The sequence below is a fragment of the Pelophylax lessonae genome (genome assembly GCF_965119305.1).
Source record: "Pelophylax lessonae genome assembly, chromosome: 8".
Lineage (NCBI taxonomy): Eukaryota > Metazoa > Chordata > Amphibia > Anura > Ranidae > Pelophylax > Pelophylax lessonae.
Window position 1 is genome coordinate 252,687,400 of NC_138775.1, and position 19,489 is coordinate 252,706,888.

Sequence of the window (19,489 nt, forward strand, 5' to 3'; positions counted from 1 at the left end):
TGTTTGGTAAAAAAAATCGCAAAAAGCGTATTTTGATTGGTTTGCGCAAAAGTTATCGCGTTTACTAACAAAGGGAAAGATTTCTGTCATTTTTGGTGTTTTTTTTTTTTTAACGTGTAATGGCGGCGATCTGCGATTTTTTTTTTTGCGGTACTGCGACATTGGGGTGGACAGATCGGACCCTTGACTGACATTTTTGACACTTTTGGGGTTACCAGTGACATTTCTACAGTAATCAGTGCTATACATATGCACTGTTACTGTAAAAATACACTGGTAGTGAAGGGGTTAACTTTATTTGGGAGGGAGGGGCTGTGTGTGTCCCTAGGGGCGTGCTTTCTACTGTGATTGGCTGTGGCTTGAGCTGTAAGGACACAGATCAACGGATCTACATACTAGATCCGAGTGATCAGTGTCTTTACAGCGAGGAGAATGACAGGTGGCTTGTTTACACAAGCTGCCTGACATTCTCCCTCTCCCCCGCCGATCGCCGAGTGACCGACGGACATCGGGTCCACTGGTCACACGCGCGGGGGGGTCCGTGACCGCGCGGGAGCGGGCGCGCGCCTCCGCGGGCGCGCGCTCGCTCCCCAGAGCCTCACAAGCGAGCAACGTAGACCTACGTCACTCTGCCTGTGAGGGGCCGACTGCCGCAGTAAATATACTGTGAGCAGTCGGCAAGCGGTTAAAGAGAGCTCCTCAGTTTTTCTATTTTAAAACTACTGTATAGTTTTTCTTGTGTAAAATAAGCAAGCCTATGAGGGTCTTGGTCGCTCAGGGTGAGCCAGGGTGCTTACAGAGGCCCTACAAGCAGACCGACATGGTCAAGGGGATTAGAATTGTAGTTAAAGTGGAGTTCCACCCTATTTTTATACTTATCTCCATCTTCTCGCTCCGGGTCACCTGAAAAAGAAATGGATAATCACATATTTTTTTTTTTTTACTTACCTCATAGCGAAGAATATATACTTACCTTACTTCCTTCTTCCTCCTTCCTCGGCCGCGGCCCGTCGTCACTTCCTGGCTCTGCAATGATTCCTGGGAGCTGAACGTCATCGCTCCCAGGAATCATTGCGCTTGCACCGGCCCCGACGTCAGTTCCGGGGCGCGCGCGTCATCCCCTTCTAAACAGCTTCTGGGCATGCCCAGAAGCTGTGGAGGGATGACGCGCGCGCACCGGAAGTGACGTCGGGGCCGGCGCAGGGCATCGTGGGACCGAAGAAGGCGGAAGAGGACGCAGAAGAGGATCTCGCTGGCTTCAAGCTGCCCACATCTGAGATGGCAGCGCTGGACAAGACGTTTTCAAGGTAAGTATTTGTCCTAACAGGTAAGTGCAACCCGGAACAGATCAGAGGCTAGCCATTGTGGAATGCACTAGCCCTGACTGTCCCGGGGGTATTTAAAAAAAAAAAAAAAAATCACAGGGTGGAACTCCGCTTTAAGGAAGTTATGAATTGGGTAACCGCTTTCCAAAAAAGCCTACAACTTGGGAAAGGACCATATAAACATGGAACATATGGCGAAATTGGGCATCGCCTTAGCCACACTTCCAATAGTGGGGGTAGGCCCCTGAATACATTTTATTCAGTCCTTGTGGTGTCAGATATACCTGATGGATGATTTCAAATTGAATAAGGTGATCTCTAACTGCTACCAATTGAGAAATGGGTATTCCTAGATATCCCCCAGTCCTCTGTATCAAAGTTTGGGATGTCTTCCTGACACTTAACATACAGGCCTTCCAAACCAAAATGAACTGAGGGCAGAAGTGCTTTATAGATTTTAGACGCGGGTTTATCTAATGGATCGTCTCGCATCAGAGATTCTAGATTAGACTGAAGGAGAAATATAGATTGAGAACCGAAATTAGTGGAGAATGCTTTAAAGCGGAGCTCCAGGCTCCTTCTGAAAAAATACTGTAGCTGATGACTTTTAATAGTAGGACACCTAGGCCCCTTTCACACTTGTGTGACTTGTCCTGCGATTTGGGACTGCAAAATCACATGACAAGTCATTCTCCATTATTTCCAATGAGTACCATTCATATCTGTGCGACTTGAAGTCGCACTGACTTCAAAGTAGTTCCTGCACTACTACTTTGGCCCGATTTTAATGCGTTTTGAGGTCCATAGACATAGGCATTGCTTCAAGCCCAGTCAAAATCGCAGTTAAAATTGCACGACTTTTAAGTCGCACAAGTGTGAAAGGAGCCTTACCTGTCCACGAATCCAGCAGTGTCTTCACCCCAGCCAATTTTTTATTCGGCTCTAGGGTGCTGCTGCTGCCATTTCTTGTAAGGGAAACCGTCAGTGAAGCCTTTTGGCTTCACAGCCGGCTCCCTACTGCGCATCCATGAAGTGCGCTGCGCTTTATGAAAGGCCTGGCCGCGGGGGGAAGAAGGAGGGGGCCAAACTTCTGGGTGACTTTGCTGCGGCAAAGTAACGTGGGAGTGGGAGTGGGCTGTGCCAGGACAAGGTCATCTAGAGCCCAGGTCAAACATGCCAAACTGTGCCCCCCCCCCCTCCAAGTTTTATGAGCATTATGTGTCAGCCTAAACCCCCCCCCCCCCTCACAAAAAACACTGAGCAGTAATCTTCATGCTTACCGTCTAAGCACAACATTCCCCTCCTCCCAGTACAAATCCACCCCCTGCCTAAACCCCCCTCTCTCAGCACAAATCTTTGCCCCCCCCATACCCAAAATCCCCCCCTCAGCTCAAATGCCCCCTCCAAAAAAAATCAAATTCACCCCAAATACTCTACCCTTAAAATTAGAATTCTCATTAAAATCCCTAAAATCCTAGTACATATCCCCCCCCCCCCCTAATCCTAGCACAAACTTCCTTCCTCCAAACACATCCTCCTAAATCACCACTCTTTGCACTCCACCCCCCCCCCCCAAAAACGTTCCCTTATTAAACAATACTTACCCCTTGCCACCCCCCAAATTCCCTCTTCCAACACAAATACCCTCCCCCCAATCTCCTTATGGGCGCCCTCCTACCTCACATGATACCAAAGTGCCCAGGGCAGCAATCCCCCCTGCCCACCCCTTGTCCCAGCCCTGGGAGTGGGTACCTGTCAAAACCAGGAAATGAAATGGGGAAAAAAAAAGTTTTGTCTATAGCTCTACTTTAAAGCAGAGCTCCAGGCTCCTTCAGAAAAAATTAAAAGTCGGCATCTACAAATACTGTAGCTGCTGACTTTTATTATTAGGGCACTTACCTGTCCAGGGATTCCGCGGTGTCCAGCTGACTCTATAATCGGCTTTTGGCTGCTGGCGTCACCTTCTTGACTAAAGGCTCACACACACACCATAAGAAAATTGGGCGAGAATTTTCATTCAAAGAACTTTCTTACAATTTTTGTATAGTGTGTACAAAAGTTTCGACAGCCGTTTATGATTTTTCGTACTAAAATTCCCGAAGGGATAAACTCCAAAATATTTCTCATATTGGAGCATAACTAACAAATTCATGTGTACCGTTTTCGTATGATTTTTGTATGCGAAAAATCAAAAAAGAAAGACGGCGCATGCTCAGAACCAATAAACAACAAAAAAAAGCCTTTGTCATGTGAGAATTTTCGTACGAATTTTCGTTCATTTGTTTCGATTTCCAAAGCAACAAAAAGAAAAATCGAAAGATCGTTCGCCCCATTTTCTTATAGTGTGCACCTCACTTAAGGGAAGCCAGCAATGACGCCTTGCAGCTTCACAGCTGTTTTCCTACTGCCCAAGCACAAAGCGAGCTGCGCTTTGTAAATGGGACCTGTGAAGTGTCCTAGAAGGCTGCGGGGGAAGGAGGGGGGGGGGGAACTAAGCAGGAAGTCAGAGCTGGTACCTGTCAAACTCAGGTGCCTGCTCCCCGCAGAGCTTCCATTTTTGGGTGGGGCTCCTCTTTGTATTTATAATGTTTTTTTTATATCTATACACAAATGTTTTGCCTTTTTTTTTTTTTTTTTTTTTAACTGAAGGGCTTGTTTTACAAAGGGAGGGTTCACATATACTTTAAGCTAACTCCTTTACATAAGGTTTATACAAACAAAATTATTATTTTATAATTATTTGTAAGTCCAAATCTGCTTATAACCACCCTTATTTCAACATATACACAAATAACTTTCTATAGTTTGTGCATTTCTAAATTTATGATCCATCTTGCAGCAATGGAGAGCCCAGACCGAACAGTGAAGGCTTCTGCTTCAGTGGAAGAACATGAGAATCCATACATGAGCAAGACCTGCTCCATGTCTGAAGAGCTCCTCATGGAAGACCAACTGAGGAGAAAGCTCAAATTCTTTTTCATGAACCCCTGTGAAAAATTCCGTGCCCGGGGCCGCAAGCCATGGAAGCTATGTATTCAGATATTAAAAATAGCACTGGTAACCATTCAGGTATGTTCTATAGCCAGAAATGTGTTTGTGTTAAGGCCCGTACACACGTACCGATCGTCGGCATACAAACGTCGGTGGACGAAGGATCTGCCGATTGTACGCGTGTTAGTATGGTGCCTCCGACAGATGTCTGCGCACAATCCGCGGACAAAAGTCTTTCGTGCAAACATGAAAATATTTGTATGCCGACACCAGAACGGACGATTGTTCGCCTGTCAGTACACAATTCGGCCGACAGACCGCAGATTTGCAAGACTGGGCATGCTCAGAAAATAGAAAACACAGGGAAAGTTAACCATTACATGACATCACTTCTGCAGTCGGCGGACAAAATTCTTGTGCTGTCCTTGTGCTGTCTTTGCACTTTTCAGCAGACACCGACATCCCGGGGAGAAAAGAGGAACATTTGTAAGCCGACCATCGGTACGTGTGTACGGGGCTTAAGTGTATCATGATTTACAACAGTGTCCTTACCCAAAGGTAGAGAGACATTTGTTGGTAGTTAGAAATGTTTTTATTCATCTTTTAAGACAAAATGTATAAAACCGTAACAGCCTAAATCTCTAATACCAGGGGTATTCTAGTAAAAGACATGTAGATGGGATTTAAAGCATACAGAGGAAAAAATGGAAGAGTGACTGCATTTGTAAACTACAAGTGTGCTGATAACTGCACAAATATCTGGTGTGTTAACATTCGGAATCCAAGGTTGCCATATATATATATTCAGAGTTATTCATAGGCCTTTTTCATGAAAAGCAAGCACAATGTGTAAACAGCACTGTGCGCTAACCATTTTATTAATTAACTAATAATTCGCTTTGATTGGCCAATGTGTCCAATGCCACATTTTGAAGCAAATTTAAAACGAGCCCTAAGACTTGCGGCTGTGTTCATACAGTTCCTCAGTCCCCACAAAGTAATAGGCAGTTACAACTGCACAAAATGAGGATGTTGGAGACGGTGAGGATGTTGGAGACGGTGAGGATGTTGGAGACGGTGAGGATGTTGGAGACGGTGAGGATGTTGGAGACGGTGAGGATAGCGGAGATAGTGGAGAAAGCGATCCCCACTATTTCCACTATCCTTACTATCCTCGCTATCCCCAGTGTTCTCACTATCTCGAATATATACACTTCCCTCAGTATCTCCACTATCCTCACTATCTCCACGTCCCTCAATATCTCCACTATCCTCACTATTTCAACTATCCTCACTTTCTCCACTATCCTCACTAAGTATCTCCACTATATCCACTTCCCTCAATATCTCCACATCCCTCAATACCTTCACTATCTCCACTATCCTCACTATTTCAACTATCTCCACTATGCTCACTATCTCCACTATGCTCACTATCTCCACTATGCTCACTATCTCCACTATGCTCACTATCTCCACTATGCTCACTATCTCCACTATGCTCACTATCTCCACTATGCTCACTATCTCCACTATGCTCACTATCTCCACTATGCTCACTATCTCCACTATGCTCACTATCTCCACTATCCTCACTATCTCCACTATCCTCACTATCTCCACTATCCTCACTATCTCCACTATCCTCACTATCTCCACTATCCTCACTATCTCCACTATCCTCACTATCTCCACTATCCTCACTATCCCCACTATCCTCACTATCTCCACTATCCTCACTATCTCCACTATCCTCACTATCCCCACTATCCCCACCATCTCCACTATCCTCACTATCTACTTTATCCCCACTATCTCCACTTTCCGCACTATCTCCACTTTCCGCACTATCTCCACTTTCCGCACTATCTCCACTTTCCGCACTATCTCCACTATCCTCACTATCTCCACTATCCTCACTATCTCCACCATCTCCACTATCCTCACTATCTCCACCATCTCCACTATCCTCACTATCTCCACCATCTCCACTATCCTCACTATCTCCACTATCTCCACTATCCCCACTATCTACTCTATCCTCACTATCTCCACTACCCCCACTATCTACACTATTTCCACTATCCCCACTATCCTCACTATCCCCACTATCTACTTTATCCCCACTATCCTCACTATCCCCACTATCTCCACTATGTCCTCTATCTCCTTTATCTCCACTATCTCCACTATCCCCACTATCTTCACTATCCCCACTATCTTCACTATCCCCACTATCTTCACTATCTCCACTATCTCCACTATCTCCACTATCCCCACTATCTCCACTATCTCCACTATCCCCACTATCCTCACTATCCCCACTATCCTCACTATCTCCACTATCCTCACTATCTCCACTATCCTCACTATCTCCACTATCCTCACTATCTCCACTATCCTCACTATCTCCACTATCCTCACTATCTCCACTATCCTCACTATCCCCACTATTTTCACTATCCCCACTATCCTCACTATCTCCACTATCATCACTATCTCCACTATCCTCACTATCTACACTATTTCCACTATCTTCACTATCTACTTTATCCTCACTATCCCCACTATTTTAACTATATCTACTATCCTCACTATCCTCACTATAGTGGGGATAGCAGAGATAGTGACGATAGCGATAGATTGTGGAGATAGTGAGGATAGCAGAGATAGTTGAGATGGCGAGGATAGTGGAGATAGTGAGGACAGGATCCCCACTATCCTTACTATCCCCACTATCCTTACTATCCCCACTATCCTCACTATCTCCACTGTCCTCCCTATCCCCACTATCCCCACTATCTCCACTATCCCCACTATCTCCACTATCTCCACTATCTCCACTATCCCCACTATCTCCACTGTCCTCCCTATCTCCACTATCCTCACTATATATTTTCTCTTTTCTCTTGTGAATAAAATATGGGTTTTTTGAGATTTATAAATCATTGCATTCAGTTTTTATGTAGATTTTACACTGCTTCCCAACTTTTTGGAATTGGGGTTGTAAAAGAAATGCTGAGATTAGGATTTTTGCATGGGGTTCCACTTTAAATGACGCAGACATAAAAATAAATAGCTGTGCTCTGCTTCTATTTATTTGGCCTGTTCCATGTCATTGTCAGTTCAGAGTATTTTAGGGTTACCACACTCACACTCTGCACTTTAACTGTCAAAGATATCATCAATGGGCTCAACTCTGTTACTGCAAGATAATGGGATGATGTTTCATATAAATTTAAAAGGCTACTTTGATTCTTTTGCTTAAAGTGGAACTAAACTGTTACTGAGCACCACAAATGAAAAAGGTTATTTAATTATTTTGAATATTCAAAACAAACTCCCCCATCCATCCATGGGTCTGTGCATTATTTTGTTAAGAAACAACTTTTAGAAACCCCTCACTAGCATTTCTAGCCATGGCCACCATGAGTAAGGGCAGATGATTCATGTAGCATTTACTTCATGGAATCCAACTCTCCTTAGCTCAGGAATGCAGGCAGGAGGGTGTGCTTAGCTGAGAAAGCCCCTCCTCCAAATGAAAGGAAAAAATGCTCATGAAGACTCCTGGGTTGTGGGACATCAGTTTGGCCTAGGTCAGAAACCAGGAAGCAACTGAAGAAATGTAAAAAAAAAAAAAGTCTAAAACAAGTAAATATAATAAACCTTCCTATCTATTAACTAATTCGAGCAGCATAAGGAATAAAAACAGGTATTGTTGATTAAGAGTTTAGTTCCGCTTTACGGGAATATATTTTTTTTGAAAGGCAGTCGGCTCTTAGGCGGCATTAAACAAAGTGCATATTATATTTAGACTTACAAGGAATTAACCGCATTGTAATGTACGTCTGCTGAACAAAGTCTGTTTGAATACAAGGACAAGCTTCTATTGATAACATGCAAAATAGCCTTTCGGCTGCATTCTAATATTTCTGGAAATTAACAAAAGCATCTTGTTTCTGTACAAAAATAAGAAAAATGTTTTTATCTTTATAAAAATCTAAATTGCTACTTTGATAACTTTGATTCTTGTGATTATATTTGTTATGAAAGGCTGAGGGCATTAAACAAAGTGCATGTTATATTTAGACATACTAGGTTTTGATCAAATTGTACTCTACGCCTGCTGAACAAATTGACCATCTGACGTTCGTTGTCTTTCCTTTAGCTGGTGCTGTTTGGACTCAGCAATCAGTTGGTCGTTACGTTCAAGGAGGAGAACACAATAGCATTCAAGCACTTGTTTCTGAAAGATTACAAGGATGCCAGAGATGACACCTATGCAGTCTATCAACAGGAAGATGTTTATAATCACATCACTTTTACTATTAAAAGAGTAAGGCTATGAAATATTGTATTTAATGAACCCAGCTTTGGTCAAGTGATGGTACAAAAGGGCATCAGGGGAAGTGTAAATATAAAGGCATGTCCAAAAATAATAATTATAGTTTTCCTATAATTTTCCTCAAAGTGTGTCGGTCACCTATAGAGGGGCAAGTATTCTTTGGTCTGAGATAGCATGCAGCCCTTTTAATTTGCTACAATGCCATGATGTCCAATGCAAATTGGCTTATTTAAAGCCTCAAAATAATCATAAAGGAACGATTAGGGGGGCTTGACAATAAGCAATATCCTTCCCTTCTATAGTGATAAAAACTCAAACACCAAAACATTATTGTGAAATAATGGTGTTGAAAAAATGAAATATAAAAAAGTGTGTCTATATATTCACTGCTGTTACAAATACAAATTCCATCCAACACATCTGATACTGTAAGCACCAAGATAGGAAATAGCGCCGTGATAATTCACATACAAATAGTACAAATATAGTGATACATACAAATAATTTCATATACTCCAAGACTATAAGCTCAATGCACTCCACCGATAAAGCAGTGTTAAAGTCCCATTAAACTTAATGTAAACTCAGTTCATAAATTTTTTCCTCTTCATGATGCAATTCTCTTCACCTTGTGTTAAGTGCACACCACTTTCCAACACTCCATTAAACTCACTGACTCACAATGCCTGTCATATTACTTATGGGCAATAGTGCATTCAGCATATATTCACTCCACACCTTGAGTTTTTGGCACCTTGGTCACTGCACCACACACACTTTTTTCTCACCTGCCCCTTGGGACGGGCCTTTTGGCTAGGACCAGAGGGAATTTTTTATTCCTTGCCGAAGGGCCTGTAAAGGTTTCGCACCTTGACACAAGCACTTTCTCCACTTCCCCACTGTGTGTTTGTGTGTTTATTTTCTTTGTGGTTTGTCACCTTTGCTTTCTCACTTTTTCCACGATGAGTAGGGCGTGGGTCCTCGGGCCTACCTTGAAAGTTTTGGGAGGGGGCGGATATGGCCTTCTGGCTTAGTTCGCCCTCTCTCATGGGGTCTCCCTTCGGGGGAGCCCCACCTAGTACTTAGGGTGGGCTGTTTCGGCAGTCCCAGTGGAGAACGGGGTCTGCCTGGTTTCAGCTGGGCAGGCCATAGTGAGTACCCTAGTCCCCGTCAGGAGTCTTGCGCCCCAGGGGATCAAGGTAATGTTCCGTCCTCTTCGGAGGTGGACTTTCGCACACCCTGTGCACTTTTTGTGTCTCCACATTTGAGTGTGTGCACTTTTTTATGCACCTGGTGATAGTTCAAGTGTGTTCACACACCACAGGCTTTAAAAAATATATTCACTCCACACTTTCAGGGCTCCAGATGTCGAGTCCTCTCTCCCCTTTAAGGGGTCATTCAAGCAGCTCACATTAAAGAAGGGGATACTTGTGTGTGTGGTAGTACTGTTGACACACTCACTTTATTCAGCTTTTTAGTTAAAATACTACTCACAAGCATAAAAATCACAACGCCCATCAAAGTATACAATACAGTGCAAACAGTCAGGTGAAACCTCGCCGGTATCCCGAGTAATCGGTGTCTTGCCCCATCACTTCCGGTTGACGTGCAGTCCGACTCTTAACGTGTTTTGTCTACCGACTTCTTCAAACAGGGTCAAGACCACACGGCTAACAGAAGTGTCGCGGCAAAAGCCACAGAGGAAAGGACCGGTCAAGATGCATGTCACTTGGTATATTGGTGAGGCTGCACCTGTTTGCACTGCATTGAATACTCATTTAAAGCCTGCCTTTCATGTGCACACAAAATAAGTAATCCCGTGGCTTCAAAGCAGGCACAATCCAATGGCACATCTTCTCTTTACATGTCTTACCTCCCTGTTCTGCCATGGTAGACACCAGGCTCTGAAAATTTGTATTAGATCCAGGCATGCTCCCATAGGAAAGTCTGTAAGCTCATTAAAGGTCACTCAGGCGCTGAGTGCTGCATTGTGGGGTGACCAAGGAAATGTACATATTGTATTTGCCCCATATCAAAAAGGCAGCTACAGCAGTAGCTTGGAGACATGGGCTTGGTCCCTAAAAGTAAGATGTGGAACCTGAAGGTGCCTGCTATGTAGCTAATTTTATTTTTATTTTTTTAAGCTCATGACAGGTGTGCTCTATCCCTTTAACCAAATGCCTAGATGTCCAAGGCAGAAATCTTATATGTTGTTGTCTCCTATCATAATCATTGTTAAACTCTTTCTTCCTAGTACCTGGAGCTCAGAAATATCTCAGTTGGCAATCATGCCTATGATATAGGAGAAGAAGGAAGACATGGAATGTCTGTCTGCCAGTATTTCTATAAGCAGGGCAGCATCTTTCCTGGAAATGAAACCTTTGATATTGACCCTAAGATTGAGGAAGGTAATCGCAAGCCACAAACTCAGTTCTATCTAAGAGGATTCACATACTCTCCCTGCCATTCCTTGTTAACTAACATTTCTTGCTAGCAATTTTTTGATTTAAAGTAGATTTCTTTTCCCACTCGCTGTCCAGAATGAATGTAATACCTACTCATATGCAGCACAAAACCTGTAAGAATCTGTAGTCATTAGGCACCAGGCATTCTCCCTATGCTGGAGTCTGAAGTGTATTTCCACGTTTTCAGCGAAATGTGAATAACACCTACTTTATAGTTTTCTATTGTATAGAAAGTAGCACCCACCAAGCCATCTCCCTGTTATCCCTTTGGCTCCCCCTCCACAGGCTGGTCCCTTCAAGAGCACATCCTGCTTCTTCTTTCCTCAGTACTATAAAGCCCAGGCCCGCACTCCGTGTATGTTGACCACACCCCTTAGACTTTGTTCACATAAGGAGACTTGAAATAAATTGCGGGCAGAATCGCTGTGATTCTGCCCATGTTTCCAAATCAGCAAATAGTGTGACGCGCATTTGAGTGGCATTATTCTTAATGGCACACCAAGCACAGTGCGATTCTTCAGCGACTGTCACACAACAGGATCGCACGACAAAACATGAGATTATAAAGCATGCTAAGTTTGCCACCCACAAAGGAGCAGGAGCTTCTTTTGGGTGACAAACGTGCATAGGGCTACCCATTGAATTAAATCAGCAGCCCTATATGCAACACCCATTTCTGCGTGTATATCGCCCAGTAAAGATCACAAGCGGGAACATTTATTCCCGCTATGCAAGGTCTGAATGTGGAACCACAGGCTTCAGCTACAGTCCCTATAAAGAAAAAAGGAGGGGGGAAACGCCTGGTGCATTACCTTCGGCACCAATGAATATTTATTGAAAAAACTCCAAAGACATACAAACATGAGAAGATAAAACATATGTCATACACAACTCCAGTGTCAGGAATGACTCCAAATTTGTCATCCCTGACACCAGAGTTGTGTATGACATGCGTTTTATCTGCTAATGTTTGTGAGTATGTCTTTGGCGGTTTTTCAATTAATATTAATTGGTGTCGAAGGTAATGCACCAGGCGTTCCCCCCCCCCCCCCCTCCTTTTTTCTTTTGAGTGATTTGAAGTTTCCCTGTTCAAGGAGAGCAGAATCACTAGAAACATAGAAACATAGAATGTGTCGGCAGATAAGAACCATTTGGCCCATCTAGTCTGCCCAATATATCTGAATCCTATGAATAGTCCCTGGCCCTATCTTATATGAAGGATAGCCTTATGCCTATCCCATGCATGCTTAAACTCCTTCACTGTATTTGCAGCTACCACTTCTGCAGGAAGGTTATTCCATGCATCCACTACTCTCTCAGTAAAGTAATACTTCCTCATATTACTTTTAAACCTTTGCCCCTCTAATTTAAAACTGTGTCCTCTTGTGGTAGTTTTTCTTCTTTTAAATATGCTCTCCTCCTTTACCGAGTTGATTCCCTTTATGTATTTAAAAGTTTCTATCATATCCCCTCTGTCTCTTCTTTCTTCCAAGCTATACATGTTAAGGTCCTTTAACCTTTCCTGGTAAGTTTTTTCCTGCAATCCATGTACTAGTTTAGTAGCTCTTCTCTGAACTCTCTCTAGAGTATCTATATCCTTCTGGAGATATGGCCTCCAGTACTGCGCACAATACTCCAAGTGAGGTCTCACCAGTGTTCTGTACAGCGGCATAAGCACTTCTCTCTTTCTACTGCTTATACCTCTCCCTATACATCCAAGCATTCTGCTGGCATTTCGTGCTGCTCTATTACATTGTCTTCCCACCTTTAAGTCTTCTGAAATAATTACTCCTAAATCCCTTTCCTCAGATACTGAGGTCAGGACTGTGTCAAATATTCTATATTCTGCCCTTGGGTTTTTACGCCCCAGGTGCATTATCTTGCACTTATCCACATTAAATTTCAGTTGCCAGAGTTCTGACCATTCTTCTAGTTTTCCTAAATCCTTTTCCATTTGGCGTTTCCCTCCAGGAACATCAACCCTGTTACATATCTTTGTGTCATCAGCAAAAAGACAAACCTTACCATCGAGGCCTTTTGCAATATCACTTATGAAGATATTAAACAAAATTGGTCCCAGTACAGATCCCTGAGGTACCCCACTGGTAACATGACCTTGTTCTGAATGTTCTCCATTGACTACAACCCTCTGTTGTCTGTCACTCAGCCACTGCCTAATCCACTCAACAATATGGGAGTCCATGCTCAATGACTGCAGTTTATTGATAAGTCTTCTATGTGGGACAGTGTCAAAAGCCTTACTAAAATCTAGATATGCAATGTCTACTGCACCTCCACCGTCTATTATTTTACTCACCCAGTCAAAAAAATCTATAAGATTTGTTTGACATGATCTCCCTGAAGTAAACCCATGTTGTTTTTCATCTTGCAATCCATGGGATTTAAGATGTTCCATAAAGTATTGGAGTGAGCGCTGAGGTTTGATTGACTTTGCTTCAGCAGTCCCTACCAATTGGCTATGCCCCTTTGACCAGTTTGTATCTGTAGAGGTACAGTTAGGCCCAGTAAAATGTGTCAGAGAACAAAAACACAAATCTAACCTACAGATGCAATAAACCTGAAGGCCCTGAGAGCTAGGCTGACAGAGTGCTTGAAACACAATGCTAGGAACAAGTTACGATTCTATGCCCACAGATTCTACGAGTTTGGAAATAAGTGTGGACACCTTTTGGCACAAACTCTTAGGAACAAACCGGGGTCAGCCCATGTACATAACCTGGGGACGGGTGACCGATTTACACTCGACGCATAGCAACCGAATTTAAAAACTACTACGAAAGCTTGTACAACATTAATCCTCCGTTGTCACCCCAAATGATCCAAAACAAGCAGGACCTGATAAGGGAATATCTACAGGAGGTGGACTACCCATGCTTACCTGAGGAGACCCTACAGGACCTAGAGCGTCTGATTACTACCGGAGAACTTGCATCAGTGGTGGCTTCTCTCCCTAATGGGAAAAGCCCCGGCCCTGATGGGTTCTCAAACGCATACTATAACAAATTATCCACGCTCTTGCTGACTCCCCTTTGTGACTACCTTAAATTAATGCCATTAGTGCCTCAAGCCCTCTTCCTAGGGAGGCTCTGCTGGCACATATAGTATGTACTCCCCAAACTGGGGAAAGACCCCACTCTATGCCAAAATTATAGACTGATTTCTTTATTGAACTCAGACACAAAAATCTTTTCCCATCTCCAGCACTCCTTATATCAACTAACGCAGAGAAGGCCTTTGACAGGGTAGACTGGTTATATTTGGAGGGAACCCTGTCAAGGCTGGGCATTGGCTGGAGAATGTTGGACTGGATTATGGCGTTATACGATCAGCCAGAGGCTAGAGTGAGGGTGAATGGAGCCCTCTCACCCTCGTTTCCTATACACAATGGGACGAGACAGGGGTGCCCCCTCTCCCCTTTATTGTTCACGCTAGTCCTTGAGTCACTGCTACACAAAGTTAGAAACAACACGGACATACAGGGAGTCCATATAGGAGTTACTGAACACAAACTGTGAGCGAATGCCGATGACATACTCTTTTATGTCACCCAGCCCCACACCACCCTTTCCGGTGCTGCTATCGGAGATTCAAAGATATGAACAACTGTCCAATTTTAAGGTTAACTATACCTATTCTGAAATCTTACCGGTGGGGTCGGTCTGGACCAGGCGTCCATCCTGCAACTAAATTTCTCATTCAAGTGGCAAACGAAGTCTCTGCCTTATCTGGGCACCAATATCCCCCCGGATCTTCGATTATTGTATTCGGAGAACTATGGCAAGCTTTTAAGATCACTGGAGTCTGACCTCAGAAAATGGGGAAACACAGCTATCACCTGGTTAGGCCGTGTCAATGCCCTAAAGATGAATGTTTTACCTTGTCTTTTTTACTTACTATACACGGTACCTATAGACCTACCGCAGTCATTCTTTCGCCAAATAAGGAAAATTTTCACGAGCTTTGTATGGCAAAATTCGCACCCGAGAATAGCCTACTCCATATTAAGTAGACGCAAGGAAGATGGGGGACTGGGCTTGCCTGATGTTAATATTTATCAAAAAACCATGGCCTTGGTGCGCATCCTTAATTGGCATCATAACTACACGGATAAATTATGGGTGCGCCTAGAAAAGACCATGGCGGGCCACAATTTGGCTGAAGCGCCATGGATACCTGCATCAGAGAGGAGCCTCTCTTCTTGAGTATCACCTCTAACTCTCAGGACTTTAAAAATCTGGGACACATGTAATAGGAATGGAGACTTAGCCCCCTCCACTTCACCTCTAGCCCCACTAGGGGGATTCCAATGGTTCACCCCAAGGGAAGAGACAGCCTTTTTTGGCCGGTGGAATTTGGATGGCGACTCAAGATGCATGAAATTTGCCCCTACAGGACGTATTGACACCTTGACTGATATGAGACAGAAATATTGCCAGTTCCCCATGGACTTTTGGTGTCACAGAGAGTTACAAGACTTCCTGACTAAATTACGACCCAAACTACGCTCCTGGGATTTCTTGACGGAGTTCGAGGACATGTGTGCCCAGGGATCGGACAATAGCCACCTTTTGTACTGCACATACAGACTACTCTTGGGACTACAATCCCAAACCATTCCCTACTTTATTAGGGAATTTGAATCTGAACTAGGAGTCACCCTCACGCTGCCCCAAATCCAAAGGATAATTAGGTTGATTCATGTCTCCTCCATAAATACGAAAATGCAGGAAACTTGCTATAAATTTCTTGCTAGATGGTACCGTACCCCTCCCTGCTTAGCCAAAATGTTTCCTGAGGTGGACTCCAGGTGTTGGAGGGGCTGCCCACAGGAGGGTTCCTACCTTCACCTATGGTGGACCTGCCCTAAGATAAAAAATTCTGGGAGGATATATCCCCCTGGATACAAAAATTAACCCTACGCTCTGGAGTTCAAGCCCCTCCGGTACCTTTTCCAACGACACACCCTCCTCCATGACATCCTACAAACGGAGTGTGACGCCACACTTATTAAATGCAGCCTAAAGCCTAATTTTTCGATATTGGAGACAAGCTCCGTGCCCCACCTTGGAGGAATGGAGGAGGGAAGTGGACAGGATTATGGAGGCAGAATGATGGGTATACACTGGCCAAGATAGAGCAAAACAATTCTTGGACGCCTGGTCCGGTTGGATGTGCTACTCGCTGGAAATTGACAAACCTGTTGATGCCACACTTGAGCAGCTCTGAGCTTTGCGGCCCTGGGGTGGGGTGGCAGTTTTGGAAAGGATTACGTTAATGGTAGAGAACAGAAGGTATGACACTTCCTCAATGCCCAAGCATGTATAAGAAATGCCAGGAGCCCACAACTCTCTACAGAACAAAGTGGATCCACTTAGTTTAGTGCAGTTTTGCCCTAGTTTATTTCTTCAACCCCCCCCCCCCCCCCTATGTCGAGATCTTCGAAAAGGACATCTTTATGCGAAAAGAGTTGATTGCTAATACACAAAAACATAGGATACCGCAGAGTCAGACCGGTGCCCTACAACACATACTGGTATGCTGAGACCCCTCGATCGGGGGATCGGTGAAAGAGCCTCCCCTGAGGAATGTAGGCCTACCGATGGCAATGTATTAGTCTCATATAACCGTGTATTAGAAATATGGGTCAGAGACCCAAGAAATCAGGGCTGATTAGACCAGGTCAGATGGGACTTGAGAATTTCTTTCTCTCACTTTCCTTCTGTTATCCTCCTTGTTCTTATTCCATCCTTTTTCTCCTTTCCCACTATTTTTTTTTTTTTTTCTTTCTCTTCCCCTTTTCCTCTTTCTCTATGGATGTTGATTGTAATTGTCCTCAACCTAAATTGTTTTGCATGGTAATGTACCACGCATTGTTATTTGGTACACAAGCATTTCTGTACTATTGTATTATGGTTCAATATTTGTTGAAATCGAATAAAAATGATTATAAAAAAAAAAATGCGTCGGAGGGGCGTAGCCAATGGGCGCAGACTATAGCTGTATCCTGTGTTTAAACTAAGGGTTGGTTTTGACCTTCTTTACTTATTCCTATTCATAACTTAAATATTTAAAAATTGTTTACTTTTTCCTCTATTATGGTAAAAAAAAGTTGTCTTGCTTGCAGTGCTCTGCTTCTGCGTTACCATTGCAAGTTCTTTTTTAGTTGATTACTGGGTTTCGTGCGTATGCGTAGACATGCCACAAGCCTATGCCAAGTATTTGGTATGCCTATGTGGGGATTAAGGCAGAATAGGGCCCTGGCAAGGTATCAGCCTTGGTCCCCATCCGTTCTATTGATTTTGATGAAGATTGAAAAACTCACTTTGCATGGTTTTTATTGGCGTGGTACCTCCTCATAAGACCCCAATTATAAAAGTATCTTTTCTTGTAAAGTGACAGGCCGATGCACAGCTTTTACCAATTGTGCTATTTCCCAGGTTTATTGCAGGAGTATGAAGGGTAATGCTGGGTCCCTTAGAGACTCCTCAGACCCTAGGCTCCGGCCTAAGTCGCCTTGTGGATGATCAAGTTTTAAATGGCAGAATAAAGATTAGAACCACTGAGTAAGCAGTCTGAATTCACTGAATATGTTTAATTTTCAGAAATACACCATGTTACGTCTATTTATTTATTTATTTTACACATTTTATATGGATTCCTAAAAACCCTGCTCTTATCAATTAAAGGTGAACTCTAGGCAGGTTTTTAAAAACACCATGAAATGCAGTTATGTATTTATATAAAAAAGAAACCTCAAATGTGTTTTTAATGCAACTAGTGTAAATAACAGAATGTGACTAAGGCCGGCCATATACGGCAGGAACCGGCCGAGATTCGAACTGTTAATGGACAGGCTGAATGTACCAAGTTGATCAATCGATCAACATGGGTACAACCAGACTTCTGATTATCGCAAGCGGCTGCTATAGCTGCTAGAAATAATCACTATCTTCTCCTGCAGGGAGAAGACAGTTACTGATTCCCCTCTCAGCACTGTCTGTCCTGAGGGGGGGAGTCATGCAAATTTCTTTTTCTACAGCCCGTAGTTGCAGGAAAGAAATTTGCACCATTAGTATCAATCAGTCTTTAGCAATCCCTGCTACAGAAGCATTCAGACCAAATTAGTGTCATACATTTACATGTACTGACAGGGAAGTGGAAAGAGCAGACATATGACCTCAATAGGCTGTTGCTGCTCCTTCAATATCCATTCAAAAGTTGGGGGGGCACGTAGATGCCCTAGATTTGTGGCTTGAAGTGTTACTAAACCCACAACATTAAAATCAGTGTGTATATGCAGTAAAGCATGCTTGCTATACTCACTGTGGAAAAGGTTAATCCTCTGCATTGTGTAAAAAGGCTTCTTGATCCTGTATGCACAGATCCTCCTCTTCTTCCACTGACTCCAAAACGTCCGGATAAGACAAAGCCTTTGGAGTCAGGCTGCACATGTTCAGTTTAATGTGTATTGCTAGAACGTTTTTTTTTCTTGGGAGAGTGCATATGATCAGCAAAGGGCCAATCAGCACTGTCCAGACAGAGGGTCAGGAGCCCCTGCAGCTTTATACGACAGCTCAGTACAGTATGAAAACCCCTCCTACAGGCTTTACCAGGAACTGATAGAAACCACAAGACTGCTATATACTGCAGATGAGAAAAGGTATTTAGCAGTTTATATTTACAAAAAAAAATTGTATTTCCATGTTCTGTGTACTGTGGGAGACCAGATATAGAGCATGCAGGGTCCTGGGTTTAGTAACACTTTAACTTTAGCAGTGAGATGTGAGCCCCCCCCCCCCCCACCTGGATATGCTGCCTGGTAGTGCTATGTATATCATAAGACTGGGTAGAAAGAAATACATATCCTTTAGCAGGTAAGTGGGCTCCCATATGTTTATTTATTCTGTGTATTTAGCAGTTTGCCAGGAGTTCAGCTTTAAGTGACTTATATTTGAATGTTAATAGGCATTCCCTTCTTTCTTGCTTGTAGAGTGCTTTCTTGTGGAACCACTGACCCCGATAAATGATCTCACTCTTCATGAGAAGTTCTGGAACTTGACTCTGGACTTTTGTCGGTGAGTAATCTCTCAGAGCTAGCCCCGTTTCTTTTTTCCAGAAAATTTTTAACATGTGAATTATTTACTTCTCTAGACTTTTAACAGTGGAGATCATGTTTAAGCTAAAAGCTATCAACTTGCAGACCATCCGTCATCATGAGCTGCCAGACTGCTACGACTTTACAGTGACAGTGAGTACGTGTGATGCACCATCTGATTACCTCCACCTATAAATTCATCATTATTGCTATCTGGTCACTAGTGTACATATAATAGCTCCCTATA

At 43.4% G+C, this 19,489-nt stretch overlaps 1 protein-coding gene across 1 annotated transcript in view; it reads left to right on the forward strand.

Annotated features, from left to right (window-relative positions):
• Positions 1–19,489, forward strand: part of MCOLN3 (mucolipin TRP cation channel 3) — an 85,505-nt gene that overhangs the window by 43,784 nt on the left and 22,232 nt on the right. The window contains exons 3-7 of the mRNA XM_082265821.1: positions 4,165–4,394; positions 8,485–8,652; positions 10,916–11,069; positions 19,138–19,222; positions 19,299–19,395. Coding sequence (XP_082121947.1) covers positions 4,167–4,394; positions 8,485–8,652; positions 10,916–11,069; positions 19,138–19,222; positions 19,299–19,395 — 732 coding nt within the window. The 5' untranslated portion in view covers positions 4,165–4,166. The remainder of the gene's footprint in view (positions 1–4,164; positions 4,395–8,484; positions 8,653–10,915; positions 11,070–19,137; positions 19,223–19,298; positions 19,396–19,489) is intronic.